We start from the raw sequence: 13,543 nt of genomic DNA, 5'->3' as shown, positions 1-13,543 counted from the left end.
TCCTCAGGCATTTCCCCTCCCACTGAGCATAAGGCAAGCCCTCCGCTACTTACCAAATGATTCTAGAATTATGTCACTTCCTGGTTTGACATTTCAGTTGCTCCGATGTGCCTGTAAATTGATCCAAACCGAATGCGATTCTTCTCACCCTAACACGACACTGAGACTTGCCTCAGAGTCTCGCAGGGCTGCTGTGCATCCCAGACCAGCAGTTCTAGTGGGTTAAGGCTGTGATCTTGTTTGGAACTGCTGGGTCCTGGGAACTTGAGGTGTCCTACTGGAGCACTTAAAGAAATCTAGAGAAATGTTTCTCAAATATTTTTAATAGCTCACAGAAAGAAATACGTTTAACATCCCCAAATACATACCTAACTAAAAATTTTCACAGAATAACGTTTACCAATGGTGTGCACGTGATAGTTTCTATTTTTTTTAATGCTGGGCCCAACCCACATGTTAAAAAACTAAATTGATATAACAACCCACTGGTAGCTCATGACCAGCAATTCGAAAAACCCTGATCTCAAGCATTTGATTCAGCCAGTCATTTCAAGACCTTTGAAAAAGTCTTGAGATGATGAGAATAGCATAGATTCTTCACAAGCTCGCCACAGTTCTGATCTCTCTGAAGCCATTTCTAAAAATCCTTAATTCTACCATTACATATTTAGAAGAGAGATCGGGACTCCTTCTAAATAGTTACAGGCTTCGCTAATTCACTGCTTTCAAGCACTGAGTGGTCATTCAGCCAGTTATTCGCAGTGGGGCGCTGTCCACAGAAGTTCACCTTTGGAAAGCTATGTAGCTCTTTCAAGGCACCATTTGTGAACCCAGCTCATCTGCTGATGTCTGTTTTCTACAAAGAAGACTAAAGTAATATATATATTTTTTAACTCTACCCTGTTCTTCCGTAGGGTGTGCTGATCTCCAAACCCTGGACACCATGCAGCCGATCGAGAGGAAAAGGCAAGGCTATATTCACGAGCTGATTCAGACTGAAGAGCGGTATGTGGACGATCTCCAGCTTGTCGTGGAGGTGAGGGCCCACCGCTGACTGGCTCGAGGAGCCTCAGGGATGGAGGAGGAGGGCGGGACTCGAAGCAGGGTCTCACCTTTGATGTATGAATTTACAAGTCGTGACGAGAGCTCCCACACTCAAGATGCTGTCTCCGCCGGCTGGAGAGGACTTGAAGATCTCAAGTCTACTCTTTCTCCCAAATTAGGTGATTCAGAGTGAAGAGAGAGCAAAGAGGACACTCAGATGCCTCAGTCAGAAGTGGTACCATCCAGGGAGGACCAGGGTGCAGAGAAGGTGGGAGGGCACTAGAGCAAACTCATACCTGCCTCAGAATTTCGCCTATCTATATTTACACTGCCGTTTCGACATCTGATGTTTTCATAAACTTTGTTGTTTCCAGGGGAATTGCAGAACAGTGGGAGTATTCCCCTAACATTCGTGTCAGTTTGGGAAACCAAATAGGATATTGTAAAACGTTTCCCAATTACCATGTATTTACTGTTTAGGTTTGTGCCTATTCATGTTACCAGTGACCTCTAAGCCAATAACAGCTGTTAGAGCAACGTTTAAAAAATGCTTTGTGTTAAACAAAACTAGTCTTTATAGTTCTATTACACTTTTGTTTCCATGGCTTTAGTTCCCACTGAATTTTCAAGGCCTTCAGATGAGAAGCCCAGTTAAATAAACCACCTGAGGAGAACAGGTGTTTTCACACAGGCCCAACAGGTGCCATGTGTACCTGGCCATGACCTCTGCAGAGGCTTGGAGCAAAGGCTGCATCCTTCTGCACCTGCCCCCCGCCCCCCGGCAAGACCTGTCTGTGAGTCATTCTCCACCCTAAATGCAGGCTGGGTCTCCAAAAACACCTGCTTGCTTATCTCACCTGTGCAAGATACCACACTTCTTGGTTGATAATGTCTATGTCCCCTTCAGGCTATGAGCTCCTGAGGGCAGAGACTGTGTATCCTTCATCCCGCATCCCCCAAACTTAGCCCGGCCCTTTGCAGGCCTTCCCGTCAGTACTGAAGCATGTCTCTGAGCAGAACAGACAGTCTACAAGAAAAGCCCATTTTCTTTATTAACCCCCTTGAGTATCAGCCCTGCTGCTGGCCACGTTGCAGTCCTGAGGGGTTGAAAGGAGTGCGGAGGTTCCTCTCTGACAACAATAAAGAAAGCGAACAGGGTCTGGGTGCCTGCCCCTCCTCAGACCAGTCACTTAACCACTTAGGCCTTCGTAATTCCCATTCTGCCCCCGCCCCTCCACCACCACCACAAGATGCTCTGAGAAGCAAGGAGTCATGTTGGGATCAAAGATTTAGATAAAAAGCATTGTTCACAGGCAAGGCCTTCTTATTACTGTTCCCGTGGAGGTTCCCAGAGAACCAACCATCTTATCCTCCTCTGCTTACCTCCTCTGGCACAAAGCAGGTAAATAAATGAATAAAGACAGTGACATAAATTAATCAGTGAATGCTAGAACAGAGAGACACCAGATGCTTTCCGTGTCCTTCAGAAACAACTTCATAGCAAGTCAACCATCTTTCCAGGGCTCACTCTCATAGGTGCGTCCTGACGTTGTCAGTCTGATTTTGGAATGGTACAGGCTCAGAGAGGTCCAGTTCATAGCACTTTTACCTGAATTCTTTCCATGTGCAGTGCAACTCGGTAATCGAAAGCCTATGTGTGAAGCACTGCACTTGGGAACAGAGATCAAAGAGAATGTTTGTACCCTCCAGGGGTTCACAGCCGAGTGGAGAGACAGTTACAGAACAGTGTGGTGAGAGCTGGGAGAGAGGTGAGCTCAGCCTCTTTGGGAAGCAGGCAGAAGGGGGCCACCCCCAGCCAGTGAGGAGAGGCCAGGAAGGATGTTCCCAGTTAGACTGCCACTGAGACCTGCTGGATGAATCTTCTGTGCCAGAAAGAGGAAACAGAAGTGGGAAGGCACATGCAAAGAGAATTAGGGTCCTGCAAGCACTCGAAGTGTGGCTGGAGTGTCAGGTACTTGCGGGTCGGGCTGGTGAGGTTGGCACGGGGCAAATGCAGGCCTCGTGAACCTCACATAGGACTTCGCATCTTATCATGGGGCCACTGAATGATTTTACTAGAGAGTAACGAGTCATGTGCATTTTAGAAAGATCACACAGTAGAAGAGTTGTCTCAGATAACTTTACAATTTTCTTAAGGCTTTTAAAGTTATTTCCTGGGAATCTTCGTTGTTTAGTGGAAACTTGGACTTAGAATCAAAAAGAGTTGAGTTTTCTTTCTAGCTCTTCCATATTGTAGTTTTGTGACCTTGAGCAAATCACTTTCTTAGCCTTTATTTCTTCATAGGTTAATTGGGAATAATAATGCCCGACTCAGCCCGACATCTTCTATGGCGTTAATTGAGAACCCCCCACCCACACACACGCGTGTGCATACACACACCCAAGCATATGTGTACACATCACGCTTCGTAAATCCGTAAGTGCCGTGCGGTACTGCTGCGGGGTATTCCTGTTCCCCTTCAGCCGGTCAGCCTCTGAAGTCCACATCTGCTTGGCAGTCAGTCTCAGGGAAACACAGTTCACGACCGTTCCTTTTGCTGAACTTCTCATTAACTGCTTCAGAACAATGAGGCGCTCAGCCTGATGGTGGTCATGCTTCCCCAGTTCTGCAGGCTCTTACAGAGTGCGGGCACTTTATGCCCCTGTTTCGAGTTAACCTTCATAACACCCCCCAGGAGATGGTATGAGAATCTTCTCTTTTTGATGAGACTACCAGATTCCATCCTTAGAACCAGCCCTGATAGGAGCCCAGATAGCAAAAAGTAGGGAAATTATGCAGTTTAAAAGTTAACAATCATAAATACGTTTATTTAAAAATACCATGATCGTATTCATTTTGGTATATAAAGATATTGTTTGACTTAGATCACATAGGCTGTGTATTCACACTTCAGCTCACTTATTTCTTTTGTGTTTTGAATTTAGGTTTTTCAAAAACGAATGGCGGAGTCAGGCTCCCTCACCGAAGGAGAAATGGCCTTGATCTTTGTTAACTGGAAGGAGCTCATCATGTCTAACACAAAGCTGCTGAAGTGAGTGAGAGCCCACCTGTCACTGCAGTGACGCCCCCAGCCCCAGGGCCGACGCTGTCACACATCAGCGTCTTCCACAGAGGCTGCTTAGCAAAGGACCTTTCGGCCGTGTTCTGCTCCCTCGGGCTTTTCATTTTATTATCGTTTTATGAAATACCCCGTAAATTATATAAAATACATCATTATTGAACTAAAGAAATATAATGAAGAAAATACTGGGATTAAACAAAGGAAAACTAAAGCATTAAATAAACTATTCGAACATATGAGCCCAACATATGCTTGACTCTCAGGTAGTTCGTGTCAGTGGAAAAGCAGCAGCTCACAGCTGGGTTAGCAGTCTCCTGAGTCCTGTGTGAAATTCCGTTCTCGGGGTGATTTTCTGTCCCTTAGCCGCAGGTTCTTGGGAGGAGTCATCAGCAGTCCCCACTCTGCTCGGGGCTCAGCAGCTCTCCTGGGGACGAGGTTCGCATCCACCTCCACGTCTCTCCTCTGTGGGCCCCCGCTCCCTCTTTTCCCTATAGAGCATGTAAAATTTCTTTCTTCTTGGTTCAGCTAAAAACGAATTAGAATTTTTCAAAAAAACTTTGCTGAGAAAGTAAGGTGAAACCAAAATAGTTCCAAAGGCCTAGAAGCAAGTAGATAGACCCAAGTATATAGAGTTCATTTTCTTGTTCTTCTTTGCTGTCATTTCACCCAGGTTGGCTTGGCCAGCAGAGCTTTATGCCAAAGCTGCCGCCTCCTTCCAGTGCCCCTCACAGGGCCGGAGGTTTTTAAGTAACTCACTGGTTGTCATTACCACCAGGCCCCTATGGTATTCATCCTTCATGTACCAAGGACATTCGCTTAGAAACAAAGTGAAAGTGTGTGTTGGTTGCAGGGCCTTGAGGGTACGGAAGAAGACTGGGGGTGAGAAGATGCCCGTGCAGATGATTGGGGACATCCTGGCAGCCGAGCTGTCCCACATGCAGGCTTATATCCGGTTCTGCAGCTGTCAGCTTAATGGAGCAGGTCTGTTACAGCAGAAGACGGATGAAGACACAGACTTCAAAGAATTTTTAAAGGTAAGTTCATTCGGGGACCGTAGGCAGGCCAGCCTGGTTCTGAGCCTGGAGGCGGTGACGTAGGTGTACAGCCACACAGGTGGGATTTCAGCAGTGGAGCAGGGTATCCCCATTAGTTTCCAGAAAAAATACAAATATAGCAAAGAATTTTCTGATTGCTTTGTGTTGCCTTTATGTTGAGTCAGGTTTCTTGGCACTGGGACCATGATTTTGCCCATCTTTAAATAGCAGAGTTTTTTTTAAGCCTACTTACGTTATACTCCAAAACAAAAATCCAGAATGTCACTTTCTTAATTTTGTAAATTGTATTTATTTCATACCTATCTTATTCCAGAAATAATATAAAATCCTTACTTACATGTATAAAATGCAACAAGATAAAGTAAAATTTAAGTAGATGAATAAAGAGGGACAAAAGGAAATGAAAATAGGAAAAAATTATGATACCAGGAATTAGGATAATACATAAAGTGCATACCCATGATCCCATATATGTACTAGAACTGTACACAGATATCATCAGACTTTCTAGAAACCAATAAGGAGAAGAAGAAATGACTGGTTCCAAGATGCCATGGTCATAAATTAGAAACATGCAAGTTAGTTGATAAGGAGATGTAACGCTAGAAACTGTACTCAGAAAGAAAACACTATATATGATATAATGAATCCACAACATCTTTATACTAATACAGCAGTGAGCTTCAAATGGTTGGTTATTAGAATGTCACATTTTAAGAAGTCATTTTCATTGCTATTATTCAATAATAAACAGTATTACTACACATGTTAAAGTGACAAGGAAAATGAAAGTAAAACCTGTTTTCTTGGAGTTATTTTTACATTTCTTATTGGTTTTAGAGGTTCATGAAGTACCGCATATTGGGATCTATTATTACATGGCCACAGCACTGCCTTATGAGAGAATGTGTAATATTAATATTTTCATTACCAGAAAAGAAGGGAAAAATAAGCATAAAATAGAAAATGTATAGGCCAAATATAAAGGAAAACAGGAAAATAGAGGAAGTAATAAAGATAAAAGCACGAATAATATCAATATATCCAAGAACAGGTGCATTGAAAAGAACTCATAAAACATAACTTCAGTAAATATAATCGAAAGATAAAAAACAAATGAGTAAAAACAAGAACAGACATAAATATGTTTCTTAAAGGGTATATGATTCAAAAAAATATGCAAATACGAAAACATTAACAAAACATGTAGTGTGGGTGAAAACTGGTCGAATAAGAATAAAAAATCTGAAGATACTGTTAACCAAGGGAAAAACTGAGTAACTTTCCCCAAGAGAGGAGCTGAGTTCTCTTGATGGATTTAATGGTGAACTCTTTCCAAGTATAAAGGTATTGGTTATTCATGTTGTATAAACTATACAGATCATAGGGAAAAAATAGAAAACCTACCTAATTCATTGTATAAGGCAAAAGTGGCCCCAACCCCAAAGCCTGTTTTGGTATTTGTATTTAATTACAAAATTGAAAAAAAAAAAAAAAAAGTTATAGCCCAGTCTCTCTCACAACTATAGTTGTTAAAATCTTAATTAAAATATTGGTGAATAAAATCAAGCATTACATGAAAAGAAGGGTTCATGACAACCAAGCAGGATCAGCCCAGGAGGCCAGATAACACCGTGCTTAGAACAAGACGGGCGTCAGAACCGGCCTGCATGGGTCGCAATCCCAGCCCCATCACCAGGGCAAGTTCCTTAACATTGGGTGCCGTCAGTCCCTTCATCTGGAACTCGGAGATAATACTTCTCAAGTACTTTAGCACGTAATAAGCATTCAGTGAATACCAGTTATATTTATCATCTTTACGATAAGGCACTAAGGACAAAAGTCTTCAATTAGTGATAAGGGTAGGAGGCAAGGGGTTGCCTAGAAATGAACTGAAGAAATATAGAAAAGAAACCAAGATTCTAGAAACAATCATTGATCAGATTAGATAAATGTAGAATTGTGAGTGCATGTGAATGTTTCCAAATAATCGGTGATAGAATTGAAAACAGGACGTTTGCCTTCTAAAGCATAGTAAAAGATTAAAGAGATTTTTTCCAAATAATAATAACAATAACAGTGTCAATAGGATGTCATTGTGATCACAACTGTAATAATAGTTAAAGTAACTAAAAAGTTTATAGTCTCATAATGAAGGGCATGATGTCGATTACGTTGAAAAGCAAAGTCTAACAATAAACTATGCTTAAAATTCTACTTTTAGAAAAGACTCTTAAAATATAGAAATAAAAAGTGTGAAAATGCTTGTTATAACAATATAGATATATCCAAAAAAAGAGGGGACAATTTTAATATCCAATAGTGGGAAATGATTAGGTAAATTGTGGTAAGTGTATTTTTAAGTCATTCAAAATGATCATCCTCGAGTTCTAGCTACTTTGTTAGGTACTAGTATTAGGAGTAGAAGCAAATAAGATGTGGTCCTTGGCCTCCTAGAGTTGACAGGCTGAGGGGCATAGAGACATCTCAAACGTGATAGCTCAGTTTGTGTTACCCAGTCAAGATGCGTTGTTACGTTAGAGGTAGCCACTGCTAGTTATGGGGTCTTGAGAAGGATCCCTAAAAGGGAGGGAAGACCTGAGGGAAGGAGAGAGCCTGCATAAGAGGAGGTGTAACCTGAGTCTTCTGAGATGAGCATGAATTAGCCAAGTGAAGAAAGAGCAGAAGGGCCCACACTAGCAAAAACTAACACATTCATTATCTGGCACAGAGTAGTTACTCAGTAAATGGAAGTGATGGTTACTAATAAAACAGGGACAGTGGACAAACAGAGGAGGGAAATCAAGACCTATTTTATTTTTTGTTTTTCAATCATAGTTGACATTCAGTATCATTTTCTGTTGGTTTTAGGTGTATGGCATGGTGGTTAGACAAGTATAATTTATACAATAATCTGCCCAATCAGTTTAGTACCTAGTTGGAAGAGAGACTGGCATCAGTGGTGACTTCTAGGTGTGTGTTGGGGAGGCAGGTGGGTGCAGAATGGTGCTACCAACTCAGATAGGCATAGAGGTAGGAGAGAAGGCTTTTATTGGGGGGAGACGAGGCCTTTGTTTTGGAGTATGTTGAGGTGTTGAGGTGCCTTTAAGATATCCAGGTAAGGAGAGTGTAGAACTCTAGAGAGGGTCTGGGTTACAGACTCTGGACTCACCTGCAGGGGATCTTGGGTGCACCTACAGTTAAGAGTGAGTAGAGGGGAAGAAAGAAGTGCATTCACAGGTCAGCGGGCTGGGAAGACAGCGAGAGAGGATGGTTCTGGAAGCAGCGGAGGGAGTTATCGCACAGAATGTCAGATGCGTGTAAGAAAGAACGAAGAAGCTGCCGGGTTTGGCTCAGGATTGCTATTCCTGCCTCTAATCTGAACATCATTTTGGACCCTGAATTTTTAAAAGAAATCAGAAATCTAAATAGTGGTCAAAGTACAGGGGGTGTCTCCTTTGTTTTCATTGGGGCTGTGATTTCCTCATGAGCCTGTCATTTTTTTTTTTTTTTTTTTTTTTTTTGCAGAAGCTGGCTTCCGACCCTCGGTGTAAAGGAATGCCCCTTTCCAGCTTCCTGCTGAAGCCCATGCAGAGGATCACCCGCTACCCTCTCCTCATCAGAAGTGTGAGTCCCCAGCGGGACGGGGAAGCAGGACCCTTTGAGGTTCACAGAGGCTAGGAGTCAGGGAGCCTCCGTACACTAGCCACCCTGCCCCATGGTCTGACCCCACTGTCTGATTGACTAGGCACCAAGTGTGTGTGTGCATGCACGCATGCACGCACATGCACAAGCACACACATATGCAATCTAAACGGCTAAAACCTCGAAGTGGGCAAATAAAAGAAGCATCCATTGTCTCTTGGGTATCCTGTCCTCTCCCTTATCAGGAAACTCTCCCAGCCTCTCGGTTGTGAGTGTTTGTCTAGGTGGGGTAGAGGCCCGCTAGGTCTCTGCGGTGGAGCCCACCTTGAGCCTGGGCGGAGTCTACCATTAGTACAACCTCAGCCTCCAGTCTTTCTGCTGAGACCTAAATTTGTCTACCAACTGAACACCTTTACCTAGAGGTCCCAGGAGTATCCACATCCGCATGTCCTGAGCAACTCATCATCGTCCCCTCCCTCACTACATCTCACCTCGACTTGCTGCCTAAACAGCCCTAAAATTCCATCCGTCTTTTTGACATAAGCAATGTGGGCCTCTTGAGCCAAAATACTTTCTAAAGAGAAGGCAGACTTTACAGGATCATTCCACAAATAATCATTGATATAATGTCAATCATCTTATGTAGAAAACTATAGAAATATTATAAGACTATTGCTTATACTGATGGTTATCCCTTGACCACTGTTAACTCAATATAGGCCTTATGTTACAGAGTTCGTGTTACAGCCGTGATACCAGACTGACTCATTAATACATATTAATCCACAGTCCCTTACCTGAAGTATTTTGGACCAGATGTGTTTTGAATTCAGCATGTAATTTAAAAACTGTATATTATATGACACCCCAACAAAGCCTGGGCAGTACCTATATTCCTATAGTGATTATAATAACCACTATCAGAATAAATAAATACATCTCTTCAGTTTAGGCTGTGTTTCGCCACCAAATGGACATTGGAAAAAAAACAAAACTTTAGGTTTTCAGGGCTTTTTTACATCTGGAATTATAGAAAGGACTGTGGACCACATGACAGGAGAGTTTGCAGGAGGCATCTGTGGGGCGGCCGCTGATTTCCAGAGGGACCACACTAAGCTGTATTCTGGCCTCTCCTTTTTTACATTTGTAATATTAAAGTCGCTTAAGAATGAATTGAATGTGTTTTCCTACATGCCAACGACATAATTTCATTGTATTTGTCACGTAGCAGGGGATCCATTGCTTTCATCAGATTTTTTAAAGGGATCGATGACCCCCAAAATGTTATGAACCATTGCCGTTCAGCAAGTTAACACACTTAGCAAAGCTGCACCCAGCACATCTGGGCAGCCGTGGGACAGCCGGGTGAGTGGGTGGGTGGAAGACACGACGCGTCCCACGTGACGCAGCCGCTCTGTTCCAGATCCTGGAGAACACCCCGGAGAGCCACGTGGACCACTCCTCCTTAAAACTGGCCCTGGAGCGGGCAGAGGAGCTTTGCTCTCAAGTTAACGAAGGAGTTCGGGAGAAGGAAAACTCAGACCGGCTGGAGTGGATCCAGGCGCACGTCCAGTGCGAAGGTCTCGCAGAGGTGAGGCCTGCGGTGCAGAGCTGGACACTGCCTGGCAGGCTCTGGGTGGGAAACCGGGTTCAGGCCTTCCCCTAGTGTGGACAGTCTACACCTCAGTTCAGCCCAGAGGACTCATCACCCTGTTCCTTCTTGGGCTGTCACCTTCCTTTCTTGTAAAGAGAGATTTGACATTTATGTTTGGAGGTCTTTGAATTCAGCTGGTGGAATCAGTAATCTGTGGGTAGAGGTAATCATTTCCACGATGCCAGTTTGAACTCCGAAGAGAAATAAGTTGTGTAAAGGTGAATGATGACAGCCGTATTCCGTCACAGCGCCCTCGGGTCCGGGGCCGGGATGGGCTGTGCCGGGACTTACAGACTGGCAGTCTCTTTCTCGTTAAGCAACTTATTTATTTATTTCTTTTAAGCAACTTATTTTCAACTCCCTCACCAACTGCCTGGGGCCCCGGAAGCTTCTGCACAGCGGGAAGTTATACAAGACTAAGAGCAATAAGGAATTACATGCATTCCTCTTCAATGACTTCCTGCTTCTTACCCACATGGTCAAGCAGTTTGCTGTGTCCTCCGGCTCTGAGAAACTTTTTAGCTCTAAGTCCAACGCTCAGTTCAAAATGTATAAAATGGTAAGTGTCATAATCCTGGCGCAGCATCAGGAGCACAGTGAGTTTTTACCTGAAGGACCTCCTTCCTGGCCGGAGCCTTTCCTGGCTCTCTGCACCTGTTCCGGATGGCTCATACTTCCTTGGTTGCTTGCTGGGGAGGAAGCCCCAGTGTGGGCGGGCCTTCACTGCCCTGCGACAGCCACAAGGGGACTCCAGCTTTGGATTCTGGCTTACCCCCCCGCCCCCAGCAAACATGGCACGCGATGCTGCCTCTTCCGACTCGAGCTTCAGGTCTCTCTATGAAATTGAGCCTGAGGCAGAGGGCCAAGGTCAGCGTGTGGAGGGCAGACCCTGTCACGTGAGCAGTCACGCAAGCTCGGATCACCTGTCCTCAGTTCAGTAGCGTCTCATCTACACCACATACTTACTTTTACAAAATGGAGGCAACTTCTTTTTCCCTACGACTCTAGAAGCTAAAGTCCTCTCTGTCTCCACAAGGCTCTTCAGAACGGACAGAACTCTCTCCGGACATAGGTGGGTGTCCTGGCCCATCTCACAGCCTATGTTTTGGCCCTGATTCTTTCAGCCCATTTTCCTGAATGAGGTCTTGGTGAAACTGCCCACAGACCCTTCCAGCGATGAGCCTGTCTTCCACATTTCTCACATTGACCGGGTCTACACCCTCCGAACAGACAACATTAACGAAAGGTCAGTCCTGACCACGCGTGACCTGCTTTGAAGGCTGAGAAAAAGGCTGGACATCTCTGTCTGCCATAAAACCACCTCTAGTTCATGCTCAGGTCCTAACTCTGTATCCTCAACCTCTTTTAACCAGCACCAGCCCTGCCGTCAGGCCTTAGTTTAAACGTGCTGGGTTACCGCAGCCGCCCCCTAACCTGGCCCCGCCTCAGATCATCCCACAGGGCAGATCCCACACCAGACTCCCGATTGCACCCCCTCCGGCAACAGCCCCTGCTCCACTGGTCTCCAGGGGCCCTCCTTGTGCCCTCGGACACAGTCCTGTCCTTGCACCCAGAGGACCAGCCAGACCGTCTGCCTGCCCCCATGCCCCTCAGTGTGGCCCGCCTTCCTCTCTAGGGTGCAGCTGTTCCTCCTCTGTGATGGCAAACGGGACTGCTGCTCCTCTGTGTGCACAGACCTTTGTGTAGTGGAACCGGTCACTGTCGCGCTGAATTGCCATTGAGGTGGTGAACAAATCTTCCTTCTCTGTGTGCCCGGCACCTGGCGAGCGCCTGCTGGTTTGTAAGCAGTCAAGAGCTGGCTACACAGTTTCAGCTCCATCCTCAGTTAGCAAACAAGTTTTTGTGTTGAAGGGATGTTAAGCCTGTGATTGGAAACTTGTTCGAGCTGAGGTTAGCCCGAGAGAAGAAGGGGGGCAGAGCTTTGGGCTCCTGGTTGAGCCTGCAGGTACGTGGAAAAAGCCACCCAGTGGTTGTTCTCTGCTTCTCCTCCAGGACTGCCTGGGTCCAGAAGATCAAGGCAGCTTCTGAACAGTATATCGACACCGAGAAGAAGAAACGGGAGAAGGCTTATCAAGGTAGTGGGTCATGCCCTGCAGGGTGGGAACCAGCCACCAGGGGGCCCTGGGGAGCAGGGGTGGTGGCAGGAGGGGAGTCCTCATCTTCAGGACTGTCTGCTGCTACTGCTTCTGTGGTGAGAGAGCAAATGGGGAATGAAAGACCAGACCGGCTGGGCTGCGGGTTCAGACAGCAGAGCCCAGCTCAGCTCCCCCCACAGCTGTTTCAAACCTAAGGCCTCCAGGAGGCCGCGCCCCACACACCGTGCAGCCCAGGGTCATCCCTTATGAGCCCCCGGACCTGCCGTCTCTGTGGCAAAGTCTCTGTCCCTGCCCCCCACACAGCTTTTGCTAATTGAATCTTGTTTTAATGTTACTTTAGAGACTCGCTATTGAAAAATCAGTGAATCATTTGTAAAGTATACAATGATCTCTTAATCGGTCAAAGATGTAAATCAAAGTTTCTCTATACTAGTTTTACTTAACATAAATATATGTACTGTTACATATTTTCTACGTATTTAATTCTTTAGACATTTATTGATTACTTACTCTGTGCCAGGCCCCAGGCTAGTCTTAACTGCACCTATAAAGTTGAATAGGGCCCAGCTCTGCCTTGGAGAGGATCTGAGTGCAGCTGCCGTCTGTGCTGGAGGGGTGGGCACCAGTGAGGGCCGGGCCACTTCTCGTAGAGGAGGTTCTACCAGCCCTCAGTTTTGAAAACTCAGTCGCTCACCACGCAGCCTTTTTGTTAGTTTTTAAACCCCTGAGAGCAGAACCCGCTTAACTAACTCCATATCTGCAAAGGTAATGCTGAGCACACCCACTCACTCCTCTCTATATTTAAAGCATGTTCGAGTACCTCCTTAAATAGAATGCAGTTTTAAGTGTGGAACTGCTTCGTAAGCTGAAGCATTTACTTATAGTTGGCATTATGGTGAGTGGTTAAGCAGCTCTGTGACTCGAGCATGCTTCAGTCCTTCCTAA

The 13,543-nt window shown here is 45.2% G+C and overlaps 1 protein-coding gene across 3 annotated transcripts in view; it reads left to right on the top strand.

The window, feature by feature from the left end:
* Positions 1-13,543, top strand: part of ITSN2 (intersectin 2) — a 109,663-nt gene that overhangs the window by 93,433 nt on the left and 2,687 nt on the right. For 2 of the 3 annotated variants that reach the window (XM_036223962.1, XM_016121702.2), the window contains 8 exons: positions 915-1,036; positions 3,991-4,097; positions 4,978-5,161; positions 8,711-8,809; positions 10,251-10,418; positions 10,825-11,040; positions 11,606-11,727; positions 12,495-12,577. In XM_036223962.1, coding sequence (XP_036079855.1) covers positions 915-1,036; positions 3,991-4,097; positions 4,978-5,161; positions 8,711-8,809; positions 10,251-10,418; positions 10,825-11,040; positions 11,606-11,727; positions 12,495-12,577 — 1,101 coding nt within the window. The remainder of the gene's footprint in view (positions 1-914; positions 1,037-3,990; positions 4,098-4,977; positions 5,162-8,710; positions 8,810-10,250; positions 10,419-10,824; positions 11,041-11,605; positions 11,728-12,494; positions 12,578-13,543) is intronic. The other variant, XR_004951830.1, reaches the window with a different exon arrangement.

Source organism: Rousettus aegyptiacus, unplaced genomic scaffold, assembly GCF_014176215.1.
Source record: "Rousettus aegyptiacus isolate mRouAeg1 unplaced genomic scaffold, mRouAeg1.p scaffold_m13_p_7, whole genome shotgun sequence".
Lineage (NCBI taxonomy): Eukaryota > Metazoa > Chordata > Mammalia > Chiroptera > Pteropodidae > Rousettus > Rousettus aegyptiacus.
This window is presented reverse-complemented; position numbering and strand designations above follow the sequence as displayed.